Source organism: Mixia osmundae (assembly GCF_000708205.1).
Source record: "Mixia osmundae IAM 14324 unplaced genomic scaffold scaffold_4, whole genome shotgun sequence".
Lineage (NCBI taxonomy): Eukaryota > Fungi > Basidiomycota > Mixiomycetes > Mixiales > Mixiaceae > Mixia > Mixia osmundae.
This window is the reverse complement of record NW_014575560.1, coordinates 76186-96445: the sequence shown is the minus strand read 5'-3', so window position 1 is coordinate 96445 and position 20260 is coordinate 76186. Positions and strand designations below refer to the sequence as shown.

At 56.0% G+C, this 20260-nt stretch overlaps 12 protein-coding genes across 12 annotated transcripts; 4 read left to right on the top strand and 8 right to left on the bottom strand.

The window, feature by feature from the left end:
* Window positions 1-22: 22 nt before the first annotated feature.
* Window positions 23-2157, bottom strand: L969DRAFT_93676 (uncharacterized protein; the record flags this gene model as incomplete). Its single annotated transcript, XM_014712972.1, has 3 exons — window positions 23-1879; window positions 1971-2079; window positions 2135-2157. The coding sequence occupies 3 exons, from the start codon at window positions 2155-2157 to the stop codon at window positions 23-25; spliced, it is 1989 nt and encodes a 662-aa protein (XP_014568458.1).
* L969DRAFT_86421 (uncharacterized protein) lies at window positions 2135-3805 on the top strand. Its single transcript, XM_014712971.1, has 5 exons — window positions 2135-2531; window positions 2593-2651; window positions 2702-2770; window positions 2861-2882; window positions 2932-3805. Exons 1-5 carry the CDS (start codon window positions 2285-2287, stop codon window positions 3504-3506), a joined length of 972 nt encoding a protein of 323 aa, XP_014568457.1. The 5' UTR covers window positions 2135-2284; the 3' UTR covers window positions 3507-3805.
* L969DRAFT_86420 (uncharacterized protein) lies at window positions 3621-4319 on the bottom strand. The gene is made up of 2 exons (XM_014712970.1): window positions 3899-4319; window positions 3621-3845 (listed from the first exon to the last, which is right to left on the bottom strand). Exons 1-2 carry the CDS (start codon window positions 4268-4270, stop codon window positions 3687-3689), a joined length of 531 nt encoding a protein of 176 aa, XP_014568456.1. The 5' UTR covers window positions 4271-4319; the 3' UTR covers window positions 3621-3686.
* L969DRAFT_86419 (uncharacterized protein) lies at window positions 3980-5511 on the top strand. Its single transcript, XM_014712969.1, has 5 exons — window positions 3980-4532; window positions 4588-4742; window positions 4802-5077; window positions 5135-5377; window positions 5430-5511. The coding sequence occupies exons 1-5, from the start codon at window positions 4400-4402 to the stop codon at window positions 5457-5459; spliced, it is 837 nt and encodes a 278-aa protein (XP_014568455.1). The 5' UTR covers window positions 3980-4399; the 3' UTR covers window positions 5460-5511.
* A 14-nt stretch (window positions 5512-5525) lies between these two features.
* Window positions 5526-6336, bottom strand: L969DRAFT_47628 (uncharacterized protein; the record flags this gene model as incomplete). The annotated part of the gene is made up of 5 exons (XM_014712968.1): window positions 5526-5584; window positions 5636-5697; window positions 5750-5971; window positions 6022-6123; window positions 6179-6336. The coding sequence occupies 5 exons, from the start codon at window positions 6334-6336 to the stop codon at window positions 5526-5528; spliced, it is 603 nt and encodes a 200-aa protein (XP_014568454.1).
* Window positions 6337-6428: 92 nt separating this feature from the next.
* L969DRAFT_72967 (uncharacterized protein) lies at window positions 6429-7632 on the top strand. Its single transcript, XM_014712967.1, has 6 exons — window positions 6429-6762; window positions 6817-6894; window positions 6948-7050; window positions 7106-7280; window positions 7331-7458; window positions 7513-7632. The coding sequence occupies exons 1-6, from the start codon at window positions 6489-6491 to the stop codon at window positions 7619-7621; spliced, it is 867 nt and encodes a 288-aa protein (XP_014568453.1). The 5' UTR covers window positions 6429-6488; the 3' UTR covers window positions 7622-7632.
* L969DRAFT_86418 (uncharacterized protein) lies at window positions 7495-8973 on the bottom strand. The gene is made up of 6 exons (XM_014712966.1): window positions 8749-8973; window positions 8353-8697; window positions 8205-8298; window positions 7950-8154; window positions 7839-7897; window positions 7495-7783 (listed from the first exon to the last, which is right to left on the bottom strand). The coding sequence occupies exons 1-6, from the start codon at window positions 8912-8914 to the stop codon at window positions 7720-7722; spliced, it is 933 nt and encodes a 310-aa protein (XP_014568452.1). The 5' UTR covers window positions 8915-8973; the 3' UTR covers window positions 7495-7719.
* Window positions 8974-9010: 37 nt separating this feature from the next.
* L969DRAFT_382603 (uncharacterized protein) lies at window positions 9011-10599 on the bottom strand. Its single transcript, XM_014712965.1, has 2 exons — window positions 10189-10599; window positions 9011-10140 (listed from the first exon to the last, which is right to left on the bottom strand). The coding sequence occupies exons 1-2, from the start codon at window positions 10190-10192 to the stop codon at window positions 9107-9109; spliced, it is 1038 nt and encodes a 345-aa protein (XP_014568451.1). The 5' UTR covers window positions 10193-10599; the 3' UTR covers window positions 9011-9106.
* A 63-nt stretch (window positions 10600-10662) lies between these two features.
* L969DRAFT_86416 (uncharacterized protein) lies at window positions 10663-12338 on the bottom strand. The gene is made up of 4 exons (XM_014712964.1): window positions 11885-12338; window positions 11665-11826; window positions 10811-11613; window positions 10663-10756 (listed from the first exon to the last, which is right to left on the bottom strand). The coding sequence occupies exons 1-4, from the start codon at window positions 12188-12190 to the stop codon at window positions 10678-10680; spliced, it is 1350 nt and encodes a 449-aa protein (XP_014568450.1). The 5' UTR covers window positions 12191-12338; the 3' UTR covers window positions 10663-10677.
* A 76-nt stretch (window positions 12339-12414) lies between these two features.
* On the top strand, window positions 12415-15566 carry L969DRAFT_86415 (uncharacterized protein). The gene is made up of 8 exons (XM_014712963.1): window positions 12415-13523; window positions 13580-13703; window positions 13757-13879; window positions 13927-14328; window positions 14378-14938; window positions 14986-15202; window positions 15254-15364; window positions 15413-15566. The coding sequence occupies exons 1-8, from the start codon at window positions 12435-12437 to the stop codon at window positions 15519-15521; spliced, it is 2736 nt and encodes a 911-aa protein (XP_014568449.1). The 5' UTR covers window positions 12415-12434; the 3' UTR covers window positions 15522-15566.
* L969DRAFT_60456 (uncharacterized protein) lies at window positions 15325-17369 on the bottom strand. Its single transcript, XM_014712962.1, has 3 exons — window positions 16772-17369; window positions 15413-16714; window positions 15325-15364 (listed from the first exon to the last, which is right to left on the bottom strand). Exons 1-2 carry the CDS (start codon window positions 17036-17038, stop codon window positions 15575-15577), a joined length of 1407 nt encoding a protein of 468 aa, XP_014568448.1. The 5' UTR covers window positions 17039-17369; the 3' UTR covers window positions 15325-15364; window positions 15413-15574.
* Window positions 16986-20249, bottom strand: L969DRAFT_382343 (uncharacterized protein). The gene is made up of 7 exons (XM_014712961.1): window positions 19956-20249; window positions 19135-19908; window positions 18128-19081; window positions 17865-18075; window positions 17690-17805; window positions 17342-17638; window positions 16986-17294 (listed from the first exon to the last, which is right to left on the bottom strand). Exons 1-7 carry the CDS (start codon window positions 20187-20189, stop codon window positions 17154-17156), a joined length of 2727 nt encoding a protein of 908 aa, XP_014568447.1. The 5' UTR covers window positions 20190-20249; the 3' UTR covers window positions 16986-17153.
* Window positions 20250-20260: the final 11 nt, after the last annotated feature.

Here is a 20260-nt window from a genome sequence, read left to right as displayed (position 1 = left end):
GATGTTTGAACAACAGCAGGATTCAGTCCTCGTGCGCGGTGTCAGCCGGTCTCGAGCGCGCTCTGGGCCGTTGGTCATTACTTGCAAAGTAGACCTGTTGCAGGACGACGAGCAGACGGCGCCGAGGGGGCACGGTGACGCGGCGACCGTCAAAGTCCTCGCCTTCGAGTTCTATAGCTTGTCGAAGGCTGTGACCGATCTCGAGGTAGGAGCGAGTTGCGGCTCGCACGCCCGCTTGACAGCTCACCGGCAAGCTGTCGATCGCTTTGCCTACGTGGCGTAGGTAATGGTCCGCAAGCGCCAGGAGAGGCGAGACATAGGCCGAGTAGACAAATTCGTTGGAAACCTGTGACTGGCCATCGGCCTCGAAGAGCATCTGACGATGGCTCGGCCTTGTCAAGGAGACCGGTGCCAATGAGCTGACAGATGTCGTTGGCGTGGCTTCGTCGAACCAGTCTTTGGGTATATAGATCCGCCCTCTCAGGGCATCTTCCTGGATATCTCGAGCGATATTGATGAGCTGCAAGGCGACGCCCATATCGCCCGCTGCTTTGAGTACTCTCTTGCGCTCGGAGACAGCCTCGCTAGATAGCGAGTGAGGTGCGCCATCGTCTGCCTCCCACATGGCCCAGACGCACATCTCTGCCACGCTGCCAGCGACCCAGCGACTGTATCGAATGAGGTCGGATGTCGTGATGACCTGACGACCCATAGCATCGTGCTCGTAGCCTGCTATGAGGTCATCGAAGGGGTATCTAGGTATGCGCGATGTCAGGTTCGCCATGAGCAAGAAGGCAGGCTGAGCAGGCGCGGGTATATGCTTGTACAGAAATGCAGAGAGCTCGAACGATGATGCTTTGCTGGGCGATTTTGTGCCTGGTCGATGCGCGGGCGGGTAGAGCAGATCGAGCCAATCTCTGAGGGATTGCAAGATCTTCTTGCAGGATTCTGGCGAGTCGGCGTGGTCGATCAGATCGTCTGTGACCCGGCAGAAGCCGTAGAGAGCGACGAGATCGGTGCGTACGGCTGTCGGGAAGATGAAGGAGGCCGCATGAAAGGATTTCGACTTTGTTGCGAGAATGCGACGGGTCTCGCGCAGAGCTTCTAGTCTTGCTCTCGTCGAAGGCGGGAAGCCTAGCACGTCAACCCTCAGCGCTCTTATGAGTAGCGAAAAGTAGGCTGGCGTCAGACCGGGACGAGCCATGCGGGCCTGCGAGGGCTTGCCGGAGAAAGGCGTGGCAGTCTTGCCAAACTGGCGCGCCTCAGCAAGCGAACGTCGAGCGATGACCTCTGGAAAGTTGTCGAGAATGGCATAGGCTTTGTCAAATGTGAGCATGCCGAAGGTGAGCAAGCTGTTGGTCACGAGAAAGAAGATGGCTTCCTCTGTGGGTAGATCTCGCGAGATGAACGTGTGGCCCGTCGATGTTGCTTCTGAGATATGCCACGTACCAGCCCTGAGGGCGATGACGTCGACGAGACAGAGATACGCCGTCGGTAGAAGGATGGAAAGACACGTTTGGACGGGCCTGAGGAGAATCGCGTCGCCTCCGAGGGCCCAAAGGAAAGCAAGAACAGGCAAAGCCCACCAGGCGATGCAGCCAAGGTAGAAAGTCGAACGGATGGGTTCAGCGATACGCCAGCCGTAGGCTGCTAGCGTGAGGAAGACGACGCAAGGCAGCCATCGCAACAGTCTGCTCGGTCTGACAGATCGCTTGCCTGAAGTCAGTTTAGGCGCGAGCGCGAGCGCAGGCAGATCTGGCAGAGTGACGAGCAAGACGACGCAAGCGGTGAGGATAGATTGGATGATGAAGAAGAATATCTCCTCGACGGGCACGAGGCCGACTGTTCCGCTGACCGCCCACGGTGCATAAGTCCATGCCTGGTTTCTGCATGAGCTCGAGACGTTCATCCGCATGGGGCAGACTTGCCTTGTGATGGATGATGTAGGTGTCCCATGGGAAGGTCCATACGGTCGCTATGAGCGCATGAAAGACGATGCGCAGCGTGTCTCGTTGTGTCAAGAACGGGCTGAGGATCGTAAATAATATCGCCGTTGGTGGGCATGTGAAGAGTAGATGACTGCCCGCTACCGATCAGCTCGGCTCGGGCAGCTCAGCAGGGAGAGAGGACTGACACTCTCCAGTAGGTGAGGAGCATCTCATGCTTCCGCTTTGATGTCGACTCGGCGAGTGCTGCTGATGCCCTTCGACGTCGATGATGTCAGTCGCGCGTCGACTTTGTTCCTGGCCTCTTTCCTTCAGCCCTCAGCAGGCACCAGGTCGGCATGGCGACGAATGGGCACCCACAGTCAGCGCATCAGAATGGCAGTGACTCTGCGGCAGTCAATGGCCACAGCGACTCTGTCCCGAACCACACGAACGACCCCAAGGCCATCATTCTGTGGTCCCATCCTCGCTCGACTTCGACCATGTTCGAGAGAATGTTCCTCAATCGACCCAACGATTTTACCGTCCTGCACGAACCACTGGGTGATAGCTACTACTTTGGGCCAGAGCGAATGAGCCCACGTTGTTCGTCAGCCTAGAGCAGCTTTTCCCGTAGACTCTGACGTCTCTGTTTGTTTCCCGCCAGACTCGCCTGCCAAGTGCGCATCCGACTTTCCGCAGCACAAAGATCTCACGTTTGCAAAGGTCGGCTCACTTGCCCTGCTGCAAGGCGAGCGTGACTCACTCGCGAACAGCAATGGGAAGAGATTGTCAACGCTACCGTTGCGGAGCCCGGCGCGCCCCCCAAGGTGTTCATCAAGGATGTATGTCCCTTCCTCATTCTGCATCTCTCCTCTTCCCTTTCTTGCCTCGAAACTGGGCGAGGAGGACGTGTCTGATGTCTTGTTCCTCAGATGGCTCAATACATCATTCCTCGTGAGTCGTGTGACGGGTGGGCGCGCTCTGTCTCTGACACGCAATACAGCCCCTACGGTTGCGCCCAGCTGCCCCAAGGACCAGATGAGTGCCGACGAGAACCCGACTGTCATTCCGACCGAGATTCTACTCAACCCTAACATCGCCCATACGTTCCTCATCCGTCATCCCGAAAAGAGCGTACCGTCTTACTACCGTCTCTGCTCAGGCGACAAGATGGCGATCACCGGCTTCGAGTATTTCGACCCAGAAGAAGTCGGCCTGCGCGAATCACGCATGCTCCATGCGTTCATTCGCAAGCGTCGCGGTGTCGGCACGCCCGAACCGCTCGTCATCGATTCGGCGGACCTGATCAGGAATCCCAACCCGATCATGGAACGCTATTGCGAACATGTCGGCGTACCTTTCTCGCTCGACATGCTCGAGTGGCAATCGGGCCAACAGGAACATTTCAAAAAGTGGGTCGGTTTTCATGATGATGCAGAACAGTCGACCGGCATTGGCAAGTGCTCGCCTCGCAAGGACAAGCCGAGCACGGAGGAGATGCCAGAGATTGTGAAGCAGGCCATCCAGGCCAACATCGCAGATTATGAGCACATGCGCCAGTTTGCGCTCCAGATTTAGTCATACGTCATTCGTCCTTCGGCCAGCAGAGGCACATCTCAAGTCAGAGGAAATCAAAAAGGAAGTCATACACGGGATACTCATAGGAAATATGCCAGGGCAGCGGTAAGCATACCCGATACAATATATGCATCTTGCAGGGCAAGGCGGACATCTATCGAGACTCGACGCTTGGCCGTACTAGGCTTTCGTGAGGGATGGCATCATCCGAATCTCCTTGCCTTCGTTATCGCTGTGCTTCTGGATCTCTGTCAGAATCTTCGAGTGCTCCCAGCCCTCTGGCGCAGCTCGCTTGCCGGTGGCGTACGATAGGATGTCCCAGTCGGGCAAAGTCAAGAACTGTGCGCGTCATGAGATGGATGGAAGACCTCCGGAAAGAAGAGCTAGCGTACTCGATCGTACTCCTTGAGCTCGTTCTCCGTCATCGATGGCAGACGCCGTTTGGCAAAAGTGCTCAGGATGAGATCGGTCTCCAGTATGCCGCGTTTCCGGCTCTGGTAGACCAGCCTTGCGCGCATGGTCTCCACGGGTTCGTCCACTGGTCTTCCCTCTGGATGTGGCGTGATGATATCGGAGGTAGCGCCAATGCTAGCAGGCGAGACTGGCTCGGGGAATTCGCGAGTTTGAAAGGGGATCGGGTAAGGATCGGTGGCTTTCGATGGTCGCTCATCCCCGGGTGTAGGACCATCCTGGAGGACCTTGGTGGTCAGAGTCCTCCGGGGGGCACACTGCACACATCGCAGCGTTCTCGAAGCTCGCAACATCATCGTCATCGTCATTTCTGGTCGATGAGCGGCTGCCCCGTTCGCGCCTTCGCGTCTTGCCTTCGACAAAATCCCGGCTCGCTCCCCGGCTAACCGGCCCACTCACTCACTTATCAAGAGCTACCGAGAATGCTCGTCGCTGACAAGGTCTGGTATGTGACGGGCGGTGCGAGTGGCTTGGGTGCAGCAACGGTCGCCGAGCTCGTCAAGCAAGGCGGTCATGTGGTCTGTATGGACCTTGACGAGGAGCTAGGAGAGAAGCGTACGTGGCGAGCATCCGTAGCTCAGCAGGGCGATCCTGATGCGCATGCTCGCAGTCGCAAAGACGTTCCAGACGACAGTCATCTTCCACAAGACGGATGTCAGGAGCGAGGAACACGTCGTTGGCGCGATGAGAGCTGCCGACAAGGCTTTCAAGGGCAAGAAGACGGGCGGCGTCATTGCCTGTGCTGGAGTAGGCATGGTCGGCAAGGCAAGTTCATCCTCTCCCATCATGTCTGGCAGGATCTGAAGCTATGTGCATGCCAACAGACCGTCAACACGGACGGCACGCCCGCCTCGCTCGAAGTATTTCAGACGCTCGTCGACATCAACCTCGTCGGCACCTACAACGTCGCCCGACTCATTGCGGCCAAGATCGTCTCGGAATATCCTCCACCCGGCAAGCCCGAAAACCTGGACGCGATGGACGCCGTGCCGGATGAGATCCCAGGCGCGGTGAACGAAGATCGGGGCGTGATCATCCTGACTGCCTCTGTGGCCGGTGCAGAGGGTCAGATCGGTCAAGGTGCCTATGCTGCTTCAAAAGTATGGATGCCTCTTTCTTCCTCCGGCACCAACGTGGAATGCTGATGGCCAGCTCAGGGTGGAGTCCTCGGCCTGGCGCTACCGATGGCACGCGATCTGGCACGATATGGCATTCGCGTCATGGTCATTGCGCCCGGCCTATTCAGTACTGCGATGGGCAACTCGACACCACCGAAAGCGAAAGCAGCCATCCTGCACTCTACGGAATACCCACCTCGACTGGGTCGAGCGGAAGAATTCGCTCATCTCTCCCTCGCTATCATCGGCAATCCTATGCTCAACGGTTCCGTCATTCGTATCGTCTGTGTCCCCTCCTTCGGTGTTTGCCGTGGTGACTCATCTGTTCCTGCAGGACGGCGCAACACGCAATGGCAAATTGTAGACTGTGTACTACATCGACAGCATTACATGGGTTACAAAAAGCGCGATGAGCACACATCGCGGGTGCTCAGATTGGTCCAGCGGGCGCGGCTTGAGATGCCGCTTCTGCAAGGACGTCGAATCCACCTGCGGACAGCCGTCAGCGGCCTCGCTATGCCAGGCCGACAAGCAGCTTACCTTTTTGATCGATACGAGCTCGCTTGAGGTTGCCGTTGGAAGTGCTGAGATCATCACTGTCGCTGACCCATCGCTCCTCAGGTGGCGCTGCGCATGATGAGCCGCTGCACTCACCGATAGCTTGAGACCTGATGGAGTGACGGATCATATACACCTTCAGCGGCAGGAGCAGCTGAAGTAGCGCCAGCGAGGGCTGCCCCGACCGTCACAGGGTGGGTCGTTTTGAACTTGGGCAGGGCCTGTTGGATGAACTTTTCGAGAGCGTCGAGGTGTTGTATGAGCTGATGGTTCTGATTCTGGAGCTGCTCTATGTGCGTTTCGAGATGGATGACACGTCTGAGTGCCATCATCAGCTCTTGCCGGCACGACAGGCAGTCTGCGCGTACTGTGATAGACCTGCTTGAGAGTCTTTGAGGGGTCTCTCGAACTTGCATTCCAGGTTGCCGGCTTTGCAACGCTTGCAAGGCGGGTCTTCCATGCCTTCACATCTGTCAGGTCCCATCAGTGCTCGCGACTCCTTCACGAGATAGTCGGGGAGCTAACCTGTTCTTCCCCTTGCGGCAAGCTGTACAGGCACGTGTACTGCGTTTCAGCGGAGAAGCGGAATTGATCGTGGACTCCATAGCAGACTCGGCGAACTGGTTGTTGCCATAGCCGACGGGTTCGCTGGCGAGACTGTGCTCGTGAGCATGGTCACTCATCTCTCGAGAATAATTGACTTTGATATCCCGGTCCGTGAGGCCGTGATCCACGTCCGACGTTGGCAGCAGAAGTCCCGGTAGCCGAGCGCGCGCGCGTGAGAGATTGAGACGAGCTCGTTGACTGCGTCGGGCTAGACAACAGCTCACACGTCATGAGCGCGGCAGCGGACCTGCTTGCCAAAGCGGACAAGAAGGCAGGATCATCAGGGGGGTTCAGCTTCTTCTCGTCGGGCACGTCAAAGTACGAAGAAGCGCATGATCTCTACCAGGGCGCGGCGAATGGGTTCAAGCTCGAGAAGCGCTGGAAGGAGTCCGGCGATGCTTTCTGCAAAGCGGCAGAGATGAGCATCAAGGCAGACGAGAGAGATGATGCTGCAAATGATTTCTGGAACGCTGCCAAGTCGTACAAGAAAGCGCAACCTGCTCGCACGTCATTGATATCTTCATGGCTCGGCTCAGGACTGATCGAGTCTCACACAGTGGCCGTTGCTGCGCTCAAGAAGACGATCGAGATCCTCGTGACAAAGGGCAGGTTCAGACAAGCTGCCGACCGGGAGAGTAAGCTGGCCGGATGCATCCGTCGCGCTCGAGCCTTACGCGGTGTCACCCAGAGGAGATTGGACAGATCTTCCAGCAAGATGCTGGCGACCTCCCATCTGCACTGGACGCGTACGAGCAAGCTGGCGAGTGGTACTCTGCCGAGGATGCGACCGCGTACGTTGTAGTCTGGCTGGACCGGCTCCAATGCCTGATCCGAGCGTTTGCGCAGAACGGCCAATGCCTGTTTCAAAGACGTGGCAGATATTGCTGCACAGCTACAGCAGTACCCCAAGGCGATCGAGCGCTTCGAGCAGGTCGCCTCGGCCTCGCTACAGAGTCCCCTCACGCGATATTCGAGCAAGGAGTACTTTCTCAAAGCTGGCCTATGTCATCTCTGCACTGGCGTAGGGCTCGATCGGCACAAAAACGACGCACATGCTGATCTCGCTAGCAGGACACGGTGGCAGCAAGGCGTGCATTTGAGCATTACGTGCAACAAGACGGCACCTTTGCAAGCACGAGGGAGCACAAATTCCTCGTCGACATTGCCAATGCAGTCGAGGCAGAGGATCAGGCTGCCTTGTAAGCTTTCCGTCTCTTTCTGTGTGCTGGTGTAAGCTGACTCCACCCCGCTAGCACGCAACATGTGGCCGATTACGATCAGCTGACAAAGCTGGACGATTGGAAGACGACTGTCTTGCTCGCCATTCGACGGTCCATTGCCGAGGAGCCCGGGCTGACCTAGCCTAGACATGCCAGCACTGCTTCCGTCTGTACTTGGTTCTGTATGCATGATTGCAACCCTCGCAGGCTGAGTTGTCGCAGCGCTCTATCGCTGTGCTTTCACATGATCTTGCCTGCGCCGCCCATCTTTGGCATCTGCGGCATACGCTGCGATAGACCTCCCCTGTAGACGGTTGCGAAGTCAGACACGCGAATGGCTATGACAGATAGGGTCGTACCGATCCCCAGGGATGCCGCGATTCATGCAGTTGTTTGCGAAATGGCCCTTCTCACCACACTAGCTCATCGTGTTAGCAACATGGGACCGTCATGAGCAATGCGAGACATACCTTGTAGCAAGTGACCTCATTGAGCGCACGTCTCGGCTGGTTTTGGTTGCGAATCGTAGGGCCGCCATCTGCTCGGTAGGCAGGCGCCCAGTCACCGCCCTTCCCTCCCACTTCTTCAGGCCAGTCCCGATCACGGTTTCGATAGGCGTCCTTGGGTTCTTTGTAATTCACTCTGGCTTGCACTTGGTCTCTCAGCCATGGAGGGCTAGATGAGGGTCAGTTTCTTGCGTATTGGTAACACACGAAGCAGCTTACTGAACGAGCGAGCAATGTGCGCCCAGCGGGCAGAAGCCATTGAGATACGAAGGACAGGCAGTCTTTCGGCTGTGCTTGTCTGGACAACTGGGGCCTGCACGCCAGAACGTCAGCAGATCACCTCTGACAACAGAGCGGCTAGGCTGACCGAGATGACAGAACCCTCTTGTGTAGGCTTCACAGTCTTTCAAACGCTCTGCCTCGACGAGGTGGAGGTACATGCAGTCGTCTCCCGAAGCACAGAAGCGGAACTGGGTGAAGAACCAGCATTCGGGCATCTTGCGCATGTTGAGCTCGTGCAGGAACTCGCAGCCCGGTCCCTTTTTGCAGAGCCCCTTGAGCCAATGCTTGCAAATCGTCTTTGAGAGCGCGCCGCGCCCTTCTGCGGGCATCGGTCTGAAGTTACGAATGGACGGTCTGACATGGCGCAAAGGGCAGAGTGCTCCTCGAGGACAGGCATGGGTGGCTGCCCAGTCTTTGCACAGCTCATCATCTGTCTCGCACTCGTCAGCGATGGATCCTGTAGACTGCAACGTGGTCTCACCGAGATCGATACGAAGGGCTAGGTCATTCTTGATGTACTCCTCGACGAGGAAATCGGTATGACGAAAGTCCGGTCGGGCGACGAACTGCTCGCTGATATCGGTCCCTTGCTTCGTCTTGAGAGGCACCACTTCAGGCGCAAGCGGCGCAGGCAATCTCTGCGTCATATGTCTCGATGGGCTCGGCGTCCCACCAACGTCGCTGAGCTTTTGAGCTTCACGTCGCGCTTTCGGCAATTTATCGCGTCACTGCTCCGATGCATTGCTGACTCATCAACCCATCTCAACTATGGCTCGCGATCTATGGATAATGTCATTGTTTCGATTTCAAACAACACAGTGCTGTATAACGAGCTGAGCTCATGAGAACGTCCAGTCGATTGCGAAAGGTTCGCAGAGCATCGCAGAGGGTTCAGCCTTGAGTCCGGGCCAGTGCTGCTCATCGAACGGAAGATCGAGCTGGGCGGCTTCATTGAGTGCGTTGCCAAATGCGGTGTCAAAGGCATTGTCGAACGTGTCGGGGCTGAAGAATTGAACGCGCAGTGCAAAGGGTACGTCTTCGAGTGCGGATCGCCCGCGCTCAAGCGCCTCCAATGCAGCGTCTGCTTCAGCAAGGACCTCGAGAGGTTCGAGCAGATCAGCCGGCAAATCGTATCCCTGGTGGTGCGGGGCAGTCCAGACATCCGGAATCGATTCGTCAAACGACTGACGGCGCGAATTGGGAGGTGGCGAGATGATCATACAGTCACTGTCCTCGCCATCGTCGCTCTCAGACGAGCCAAAGTAGCCGAGGTCCGGCGTCGATGAGCTGATTCGGTCACTGGAGACTTCTGGCGAGCTTTCGTGCATCGACGGGCGCTTGATTCGGCAGAGCGGGCATGTAGCGACGAAGCGTGCGACAATGTCCTTCGGGATAAAGGCCCACTTGGCAGCAATAGCCTTGTGTGTCTTGTCTCGGCCACCGTGCATACACTTGCCGTGAGCTGCCGCGCAGATGCTGTGATACTGTTCCACACAGGCGATGGGCAGGCCATTCGAAGTCGAAACGAGACGTGAGCCGTTAGCCGACAGCTTAAAGTTCTTGAGCGCCCAGCTTCTGAACTTGATGTTGCGCATCTGATCATCCTCTCCCGAGAGGAAGGCCACAATGTCGCCATGGTCAGACTGTGTGACCGTCGTTCGACCTTGCTTGCTTGGACTGAGTGCTGCAAAGTATCCTTCCAGCTGCAGAGCGAAGATCTGCTCGTCTGTCATGATCTCCTTGACACTGTCCGTTGAGGATCGTCTCTGCAGGATCGCTTGAGGTGGCATCGAAGGCGACAAATTGGCAGGCAAGAGTTGCAAGAGTGCGTCGGCATCAAAGTCGGCGCAGGCAAGTGACACAGGAGTGTCAGCTAGCCTTCCATCAGCTCGAGCCTGGCTTGTTGTCATAGCATGCTCACCCATGGTGCTTGTAATGTTCACTTTCTGAGGGATCAGAATGATCTCGACGCTCTTGCTCTGGCTCTCGCTCTCGCTTTCTGCTGGTGAGATGCTTGACAAGAGTTGAGTGCAAGCAAGGAGTTGTACGCGCTCTTATACGCATCGTAGAGGAGAAGGCGGGTTGTTCGTAGCCACGAGCAAGTTATCTGCCGACGGCGACCTTACCATATAGGACTTCAAACTAGATCAGTTTGACGAGCCATTCGCTCCTCAGCTATCCGCCCACGCTTCCGACAGCCGAACATCGAATCTGATCCCATCGTAATATCTCGCAAGAACGTTTACACGAAGCACGAACAGACGACATTGGGTTGGGCTGCAGAGGAGGAGGCAGTAATCGACCGAGGCAGGCGGATCAGCGCGTTCGCGAGCCGCGAAATAAGGTTTGCCTGCTATGTTATTTGATTGTTCTTTCAAATGCAAATCGACAACAAGGGGGATCACAGACATCATTGTGGGCGTAGCTCGCTGAGAGGCATGCGAGATTGCGACGAGCGCTTCTGAGGGTACGAGTTGACCATAGGGTCTCTGCAGACCCTGGATCAGACTCAGAACGCGGGGATCATAGAAGAACACTCGTACTGAATACGTTTGAGGTTGCGGGCGGTGGCAAACCCCGAGGTCGCTTGGGAGGGCGAAATAGGAGCAGTAGCTTTGATGGCCGATGCAGCCGCTACAAGACTGACCGAAGGACCCTCGGGGGCGGAGCTGCGTGCGCGAGTCTCAGGCTGACCTGTACGGACGGGCGTCGAGCTCCTTGCAGCCTGACGAGCTCTGGCTGCCTCGCGCTTGGCGGCTGCTTCTTGTTTCTTACGCTCGACCAAGCTGACATCGTCAGCAGCGTCTTTCCTCTTTGGCTCGCCGGGCAGAACGGAAGCAGTAGCACGGGTCATTGGGACGTCACCGACAGCTGGCTGGTACCGATCCAGAACCATGCTCGCATTGATATCGACGCCCACAAAGTCCGAGTCCATCTGATCGAAAAGGGACTCGTCGTCCGGGAAATCGGCTTCCTCTTCAGCTGCTGGCGCGGCCTTGCAAACAGGAGCGCAGGCATCAACGCTGGCTGCCTGACGAGCATAAGCAGGCACGACAGGTTTGGCAAACACCGCAGAATCTGCAGATCGCGTAATCATGGGACGAGCGTTGGATGCATCCGAATCGTATTGCGACTCTTGCGGGTAAGCCTGAGGGGGCGGCGGCGGACGTAAGTTGTCATTGCCACGATACAGATTGTCGTATTTGTTCTCTCTGTTCTTTGCCGCAACGGGCGCTACTTTACTGAGGCCTTTGGTGAATGTTTCGTCATAGCAGCAGTTGCCAGTGAGCTCGCCGAAACAGCGTAGCGCACGCTTTGTCGCATCAGTGACTGCAGCTTTCCTTGCCTGTCAGGGACCCCTCATGAGCAAATCAAGCTGCATATGCTAGCAACTTACCAGAGCTATAGTCTGCGCGCGGTCAGGGCCAGTGGAGTCACCGGTGCCCACGTCTGTGTGATAGGCTTGATAGCCCGGGATGCTCAAAGACGGAGCGAGGATGACTTTGACAGTAGCAGATGCACATGTAGACCACCTCTTTGTGACCGGATCCATCTCATGCTGTTGAATCGGTGTGCATGCCTGAGCTCAGACTGTGTATCTCAGAGGGGCGACCTACGTAGTCGAATTGCTGATCGAGGATCTCTGTCGACCAACCGTCATAGCCCCACACTTGGTTGGCTATACCGATCGCTCTGTTGCCCTCGAGGTAGTGCAGCTTTCTGCCTCCTGGACCGGGACGACTGCTGAGATGCTCAGGGCCAAGTCGTTTGTCAAGCGATTGCTGTATGTGCGCATGACGCACGCGCTCCTCCTCTTCTCTCTTTTGATAGTACTCGACTGTTGCTGCCGATTGCTCGTGCGGTAGGAATGCGCTGCTAGGTCCAGCTTGGCTCTGGCCGGTATGACAAGTCGAGACGTTCATCTCGAGTGCTTGTTGTGCCCGGACTGCCAGGAACGCAGCGATGACTTGAGAGGAAGGGAGGACCAATGCTTGCGGCTCTGTTCGGCTGGTCGTACAGCCCTCGGCGTCGCCAGCCAGGGCGGCAAAGCGGTTTTGCTATGCGGGCACGAACAACGCAAGAGCGCGTGATCACGTGATCAATGTCAAGGCGCGAGCGATTCGCCAGCCGCCCCTCGTCAGCGCTTCAGCTCACACGCTCCACGATATGCGGAAGAGTTTCGTTCTGGCTGCTCGGGGTGGCTCGAGGGATGCCGATAAGATCACCGAGGCTAAGGAGAATGTGGTCCCGGGCTCCACTACCGCTGCCAGTCGACCGTCAGCCGGTCCAGTGCGGCACGATGCTAACGGCGCAGGATTCGGTCGACCATCCTTCAAGGCATTCAAGATACCCAGCTCCCTCAAGGCGATGGCTGCCAGCCGCAACATCAGAGTACAGCAATCGAGCGCGACCGACTTAGGAGTGCGATCCCGAAAGAAGGTCGATTACGCAGAGCTGGCCGGTCCAGATGAGGCTGTCGAAGTGCCCAGGGAGTCACGCAAAGCGATCTCGAGCAAGCGGGACGATGACTACAAAGATGAGCCTGCGTATGCCGAGGGACCTTTGCTCAGTAATGGTCTCTACACCGACTCGCGCGGGATTCTGGTGGCAAAGCACAATGCAAAGAAGCGACCTCAGTCAGCCGAAGATGAGGACGAAGATGAAGGCGCGAAAAAGAAGAAAGGACGCTTCGGGGGTGAAGACATACCTCCCCCACCGCCTCGCGTGTTTCCCAAGTTCAACAGTCCAAAGCCGAAGCCACTTGAAGTCGCAAAGTCCGCATTTACGATCCCTGCCATACGTGATGCCAAGACGGGTGAGACAATACAATTTGCGCCCTCTCGAGCCGGTGCACTGGGAGTCTGTCGCCGGCCCATGCTTATTCCCAGACCGTTGCACGATCCTCTGGGCGATCGTGCGATCGTCTTGTGGGACCCGACCGTCGATGACAAGGAAGCAGAACTCGAAGCAGCCCGTCTGGCAGAGCAGGCAAAGACTGTGACGCCGGTCAAGCTCGAGGCTCGTGACATCGTCCACAAGTCGATCGCTTCCATCCTCGGTCTCGACAAGCAGAATGAACGCGAAGCAGAGCTCCGGAAACGCAAAGTTCCCGTTGTGCTCGATCCACGTCTGGGCAAAGTCTTGCGTCCTCATCAAGTGGAAGGAGTCAAGTTCCTATACAAAGCTGCAACAGGCATGATCTCCGAAGGTGCATTCGGCTGCATCATGGCGGATGAAATGGGCCTTGGCAAGACGGTAAGCAACACTCACTAATGCGCAAGACTTTATGCTGATCTCCATGATGCGCAAAGCTGCAATGTATCACTCTTCTCTTCACGCTGCTCAAGCAGTCTCCAAAGGCCGGCAAAGGTACGATCGAGAAGGCCATTGTCGTCTGTCCAGCGTCACTCGTGCGCAATTGGGCCAACGAATTCGGTCAGTATTGTTCAGGTTCTGCTTTGTGCACGGCCCCTGACAGCGTAGTACAGTCAAATGGCTCGGACCAGGCACAATAAATCCGCTCGCTATCGATGGCAGCATGCCCAAACCCGATCTTATGGCTGCTTTGCGTCAGTGGGTATCCGCACATGGCCGTGCCATTTGTCAACCAGGTGCGCTGGCCAGCTGATTACCAAAGCAACAGCTAAACATGCGGCAGTCATCATCGTCTCCTACGAAACACTGCGTTCGCTCACTGCTGAGCTCGGCAACGCACCCATTGGCCTCATCCTCTGTGATGAAGCTCATCGTCTGAAGAATGCGACCAATCTGACCTATACCGAGCTTGACAAGATCAATGTTCAGCGACGTGTGCTACTTACAGGCACGCCCGTTCAGAATGATCTAACAGAATACTTCTCTCTGCTCAACTTTGCCATTCCTGGCAAGCTCGGTGCGCGGGCAGATTTTAAGAAGAACTACGAACTGGCAATTGTTCGCGGTCGCATGTCAGAAGCAACCGACAAGGAGCGAGAAAGGTGTCAAGAGAAGCTCAAGGAGCTGACTTCGCTTGTCAATCAATTCGTCATTCGTCGCACGAACGATTTGCTCACCAAGTATCGTATGGGTATGCTTGTACATGATGCCAAAGCTGACCGATCGTGCGACAGTACCTGTCAAGTACGAGCACGTCGTCTTCTGCAATCTGTCGCCTCTGCAGCTCCAACTTTATCAAAAGCTTATCAAGCGACCCGAAGAGAAAGATGCCAAAGGCGGCACGAGCGCGCTTGGCGCAATTCAGCGCGCTCAGAAGCTCTGCAATCATCCTCAACTGCTCGATGCGTACTTTCGTGACAATTTTGACGACTTCAAGAACGATATGCCAGACGGATTCGATCCATTCGACCGTCGCCGCAGTGTCGTCTCGGAGTATTCAGGCAAGACGCTGGTCCTTGATCGCTTCCTTGAGAAGATGCGCGCAGAGACAAATGATAAGATTGTGTTGATCAGCAATTACACCGAAACACTCGACGTGTTCGAAAAGATGCTCAGGGATCGCAAGTATGGCTATTTCAGACTGGAGGGTAGCACGAGCATCAAGAAGCGCCAGAAGCTTGTTGATGAATTCAATAACCCAGAAGGCAAGGAATTCGTCTTCCTTCTATCCTCGAAAGCCGGCGGATGCGGAATCAATCTCATCGGCGCCAATCGGCTCATTCTCTTCGATCCTGGTACGACATCTCTACATTTTGCAATCATGTGCTGACATGGTAAGCAGATTGGAATCCTGCCGCCGACCAACAGGCACTTGCTCGTGTTTGGCGCGATGGCCAGAAGAAGGATTGCTTCGTCTATCGCTTCATCGCGACCGGCACGATCGAGGAGAAGATTTTCCAACGGCAGGCTCACAAGCAGGCTCTCTCGTCCTGCGTTGTCGATGCGAAAGAAGATGCGGAGCGCCACTTCAGCCGCGACGACCTCAAGCAGCTCTTTGCGTACGTTATTCCCACCTTCCGCGTATGATTTATGCTCAATCATTCATGCAGCTACAAGGCCAACACTATCTCTGAGACGCACGACACGTTCAAGTGCAAACGATGCAAGGACGGACGCCAATCGATCAGAGCGCCTGCCATGCTTTACGGCGACACGAGCACGTAAGCTATCGCAAGTCGCCTCCTTGAATGCAGCTAATGAGATCTCAGGTGGAATCACATGAGCAACGATTGCCTTCAAAACATTCATGACGACCTTTTGCGTGCAGAGACAGGTCTGGGCGCGGTCTCGGCCGTATTTCAATTCATCTCTTCTTAGGCGCTGACGTCTACTGTTGTTGCTTACAACAATGCCATCATGTACATTCTATCTCACGCGATGAGCGTTCGTCCTCTGGCAATGCTGAGGATCTCTGGCCTCGCTCTGTCGAAAACGAGCTGGCCTCGTAGGTAGGTTTGCTGCACAGCACCCTGCAGCTCCCGTGACGTGTATGGGGATAGCTTGTTTTTGAAGACGAGATGTTCTTTTTCCACGATGAAGCGTGCCGTGGGATCGAATAGGATGAAGTCGGCATCGCCACCGACCTTCAGGCTGCCTTTCTGATCATCGACTCGTGCAAAATGGGCGGGTCGGAATGCGAGCCAGTCGATAATTTGTTGTATGCTTATGCCGCCTCGTCGTCTGGCCTCTGTCCACATCAGACTAAGTCCAAGTCCGAGCCCACCAACGCCGCCCCACGCCTTGACGAAATCACCCTCGGACAAGAGCTTCATTTCCTGCACACAAGGCGAGTGATCCGACACGACAAAGTCGATCTCGCCAGATTTGAGGGCTGACCATAGTAGATCCTGGTTCGCCTGCTCGCGTATAGGAGGACAGCATTTGAATTCGCACCTGCCTTCTGGTACGTTCTCCGCCGCGAGCGAAAGGTAGTGATAGCACGTCTCTACTGACATTGGCAAGCCAGCCGCCTTGGCGAGTTTGATCGTAGGCAGCGCAGATGCAGCGGAAAGGTGTACTATATGTGTTTTGACGCTCGGCTGCTCGGCTTGGAGCTGCGCTACAAGTTCAATGGCTGAAGTCTCGAAAGACTCCGGACGCGTCTTGAGGAAGGTGACGTATTGCCTTGGATCGAGCTGCGCAAGCTCTGATTGCAGTCTGAGCTGTTCGTGGTCGGTCGTGGGTGTGCCAAGCTCAGCGTGGAACAGTACGGCCGATTCGGTGTCTTTGAGTCTGGCCATTGCCGCGCGGACCTGCTCGCCGGTCACACAAGGGAATTCTTCGACGCCGCTCTCGATCAGGAAGCACTTGAAGCCTCTCACTCCTCTACGTACGAGCGGCAAGAGGTCGTCGATGTTCGTAGGTACGATGCCGCCCCAGAATCCTACGTCGACGTGACATTGTCCTTGAGCTGCTTTGAGCTTGAGATCAAGATTGGCGACAGTCGTTGTCGGTGGTATGGCATTGAGGGGCATGTCAATGACTGTCGTCACGCCACCGCTGGCGGCTGCCTGTAGGTGCTCGCACTCGTCAGCATACAGGTGCCTGCGAGTTATAGAGCAGCATACTCTCGTACCCGTCTCGAAGCCTTCCCATTCTGTTCTGCCTGGTTCATTGAGATGGACGTGACAGTCAACTAGACCGGGCAGTAGCCAGTCTGAGCTAGTAGATAGGTCGAGCAGCTGCCATACAGGTGCAGGATAATCTGACGCTGGTCTCAAGCCGGGGTGAATGGCAGTCACTCGACCGCTCTCAAGTGAAACTTCGAGGGTGGCGGGCTGCAACTTGCCCTCTATCAAGGCCTCTCCAGCAAGCACCGCCAGTCTCCGCGACATTCTGCCCGCGCCTTGAGACTCCAGCGCGAAGAAACGATAAGCGTGGCAAAGTTGCTATCTCGTCGTCGACGCGACTACAGTTGGCTCCTACAGATTCACCCGCGTTCGGTTTGCATTATCGCTTGCTCTCCAAGCCTGACAACTTGCTGAGCTGCGCCCGAAGAGTTTCCAGTGATGTCAAGGACTGAGCAGTCTCGAGGTCATATTCTGCTTTGACAAACTTGAAGAAGGAAGCGTAGATGTCGAGCACTTCATCCTGCAAAGCACGTCAGCGCTCGGTCAAAGCCTAGTAGAGCACCTCACCTGTATTGGTGGCAAGAGGACCTTCAGTGTGCGCTTATCCTTGAGCCATCGTGCAATGTGTGTCGTGATGTCTCGAAAAGCCTTGGCAAGCAGGCCATCGGGTTCTGCTACAAATTGATCGTGAACACGTCGAACCTCGCCAGACGATGCCCAGTCTTGCTCGCGCAGGACACCATTCGGCTGCTCTCGTGAGAACGCTTGACAACGAGCGAGGAAGTTGCGCAAGGTAACCGTGATCGAGAGCGAGGCTTGCGAGATAAGATCTTCACAGACTGTCTTCAAGCTAAAGTCGAGATCCTATGTAGCTCATCAGTACCGATGATCAGGCATCAAGGCGGTCCTGCTTACTGTCTTCGCATCTCGCATAGTCTCTGCAAAGCTGGGGATGCCTTTGGCCGCCAGCTGGAAAAGTGACGAAGGATTGAAGAGTGCAGACGAGTTCCGCAAAAGACTTCCCAATGCATCTGTGATCCGCGATATGATAAGTCTTTGCTACAATGGCGACATTGGTCGATGGACTTGCCTGTCACGCTGGAGAAGTCCATAGCACGATCAACTTGCACCATGTCAATCGAGCGAACAGTGTCCTTGAGAATTAGCAGGTGCCGTATGCTGAACAGCTGACCGTCGAGCGGGTGCGCGCCTTGACGACTTATGATCTTCTCTGCGCCCACCTGCAAGGATCGTCTACACAACGTGACTGCTTCTGCTGCCAGATCCTCGAAGATGGCCGCCTGTCGAGGAATGATCAGCGATGGCGTGCACGCATATACGCTGCAGGCCTACATTGACAAAGGTATGCAGCTTCGAAAGGACCCAGATTGTCTTCTGTAGCGTGGGGTACCAGCTCCTCTGCACTTCGGCAGAAGGAAGCCTGAAAGCTAGCGCGCCTTCAGAGCTGCTGGCTTTGCCCTCTGTACTCAGACCAGCACTGTTGATCTCATCGCCTTGTAGTCGGTCTGGGAAGTCAAGATCTGATGCTGATGGAATGAAGAGCTCGACCTCGCTCTGCAAGATAGCCTGGGCTCGAAAGACAAGCTTGGTCTGGACATCTTGCAAGATCGTCTGTAGTAGAACGCTGAACCGCAAAGCATCACGCCCTGAATGAGCTTGTTTGCGTGGCCCCTCCATGGGCGACATGGCATCATCGCTATCGAAACGTTGCAAGGCTGGCAAAGGAAATCCGACGTCGGCCAAGAAGTCTGTACGCGCACTTCGGGGCGGCTGCTGGAAGGAGATGTCCTGCTCATCGATTGCTTCGTCCTGGTAGTCCAGATCAAGCGCCATGAGAGCCTGCAGCACAGTGCAGAGTTCGCAGAGCGCGCCCAGGCGAGGTTCGTGGAGCACCCTAGGCCTCAAGGAGTCGTAAAGGGTATCGCACAAGCCCTCTAGATACGCATACGCCTGCTCTTCGCCAGAGGAGGGGAAATACAGCTTGAAGAGGTCCCACTCTTGTATACAGATGAGACGCAGATAATTGCAGCCCGTACGGGTCAGTGCGATGATGTCTTGCTTTGCAGGGTCCATCCGCTTGACTTCGGCCTTGAGGACGGGCCCGACGAGCTGACTGCGAATACTGGACCAAGTGTCGTAGCATTCCTGCAAGAGCGATTGATACTCTTCGGGGTTGCTCGCGGCTCTGGACTCGAGCTGAAAGACTAGCGCACGCAGAGGTTCGAGCAGAGCAGGCTGGGTAAACTTTGCGTACAGAAGCGTGTCCAGGGCAGCCTCTGACAAGTCCTACGGTACGACTCATTGTCAGCACAGCTCCTCGTCTGGAAGTACAATGCGACCTTGCCAGCTGCTTTCTCGGCAGCGTCTTGCCCTATACGTCTGAGCGTGTTGACAAAGTACATCTTGATGAGTGTCAGTGCACGTGTCATGCACTGCTGGAATCGGATGAGATAGATGCTCGCGTCTCGGAAGTCGGCATTGGCCTTGAAGAACTCGAGGCAGACATCGCCTCTCCGAAGTGTGTCGACAAAGCCTTCCTGCAGCACGACGGTTTCGCCGGGAAGGTTGAGCAGTCTCTGCATCGATTCGAGCTCCTTGAAATACTGCAATCTTGCACCGATAGCCGAGGTGACTTGGACGAGCCGCTTCTGATCGGAGAGCATGACCTCACAAGCGCCTTGTAAGGCCCTGCTGTTCTCTTCGACAAACTTGCGATTGGCCTCCATCTCTCGTACGAGCCCTCGAATGTCTTTGACGCGATCCGAGATATCGAGACAGGTCTGGGCATACTCATTCAGCTGCTCGAGGTGATGTCGATAGATGGTCTCTGTTTCGGATTCCATAAGCGACTGAATCTTTGCGAACCAGTCGTTGAACTGCGTCGGATTCGCTATCGATTGATGAGCTGGCAAGCCGAGTAATGAGCTAGTGCTCCCGTCCTGGGCTGGATTCAACAGGGACAGCGAGCGCGTCTGAGGCGAGCCCGTCGGCGTCGCAGCGTTCGACTGACTCGCGGGCGTGCTGGACATTGTGCGCGAGAGCGCAGAAGAATGATGAGCATTCAGGGGCGTGCTCGGTCGTGAGGCTTGCTCTGCAGCTTTCGCCCTCGCCAGCTATACAAGCTATCAGCTCGAGCCATGGCATGCTCATGCTGGCTTACGCGTGCGGGAACGGGTCTCCGATGAGCTGCCCGCTGTATGGCTGCTACAGATGCTCGTTGAGCATCGGTGAGAGGTGCCAGCTTGTCCCATTGCTCGATGGACAGCTTCGAGGTCGAGGCTTGCTGAGGCGCGGGTGGTACAGTGATGGCGGGCGACTGGCGGCCATTGAACTGTGCCTGCGTCGGCGAGCTCGAGACACCGAACGAGAGCGCTAGGTCGCCGTCCCAAGCCATGTCAGACGAGGCTGAAGTAGGACCTGATCGAGCTTCGAGTGCTGAGTGCTTCGAGCTTCGAGCTTCCACGT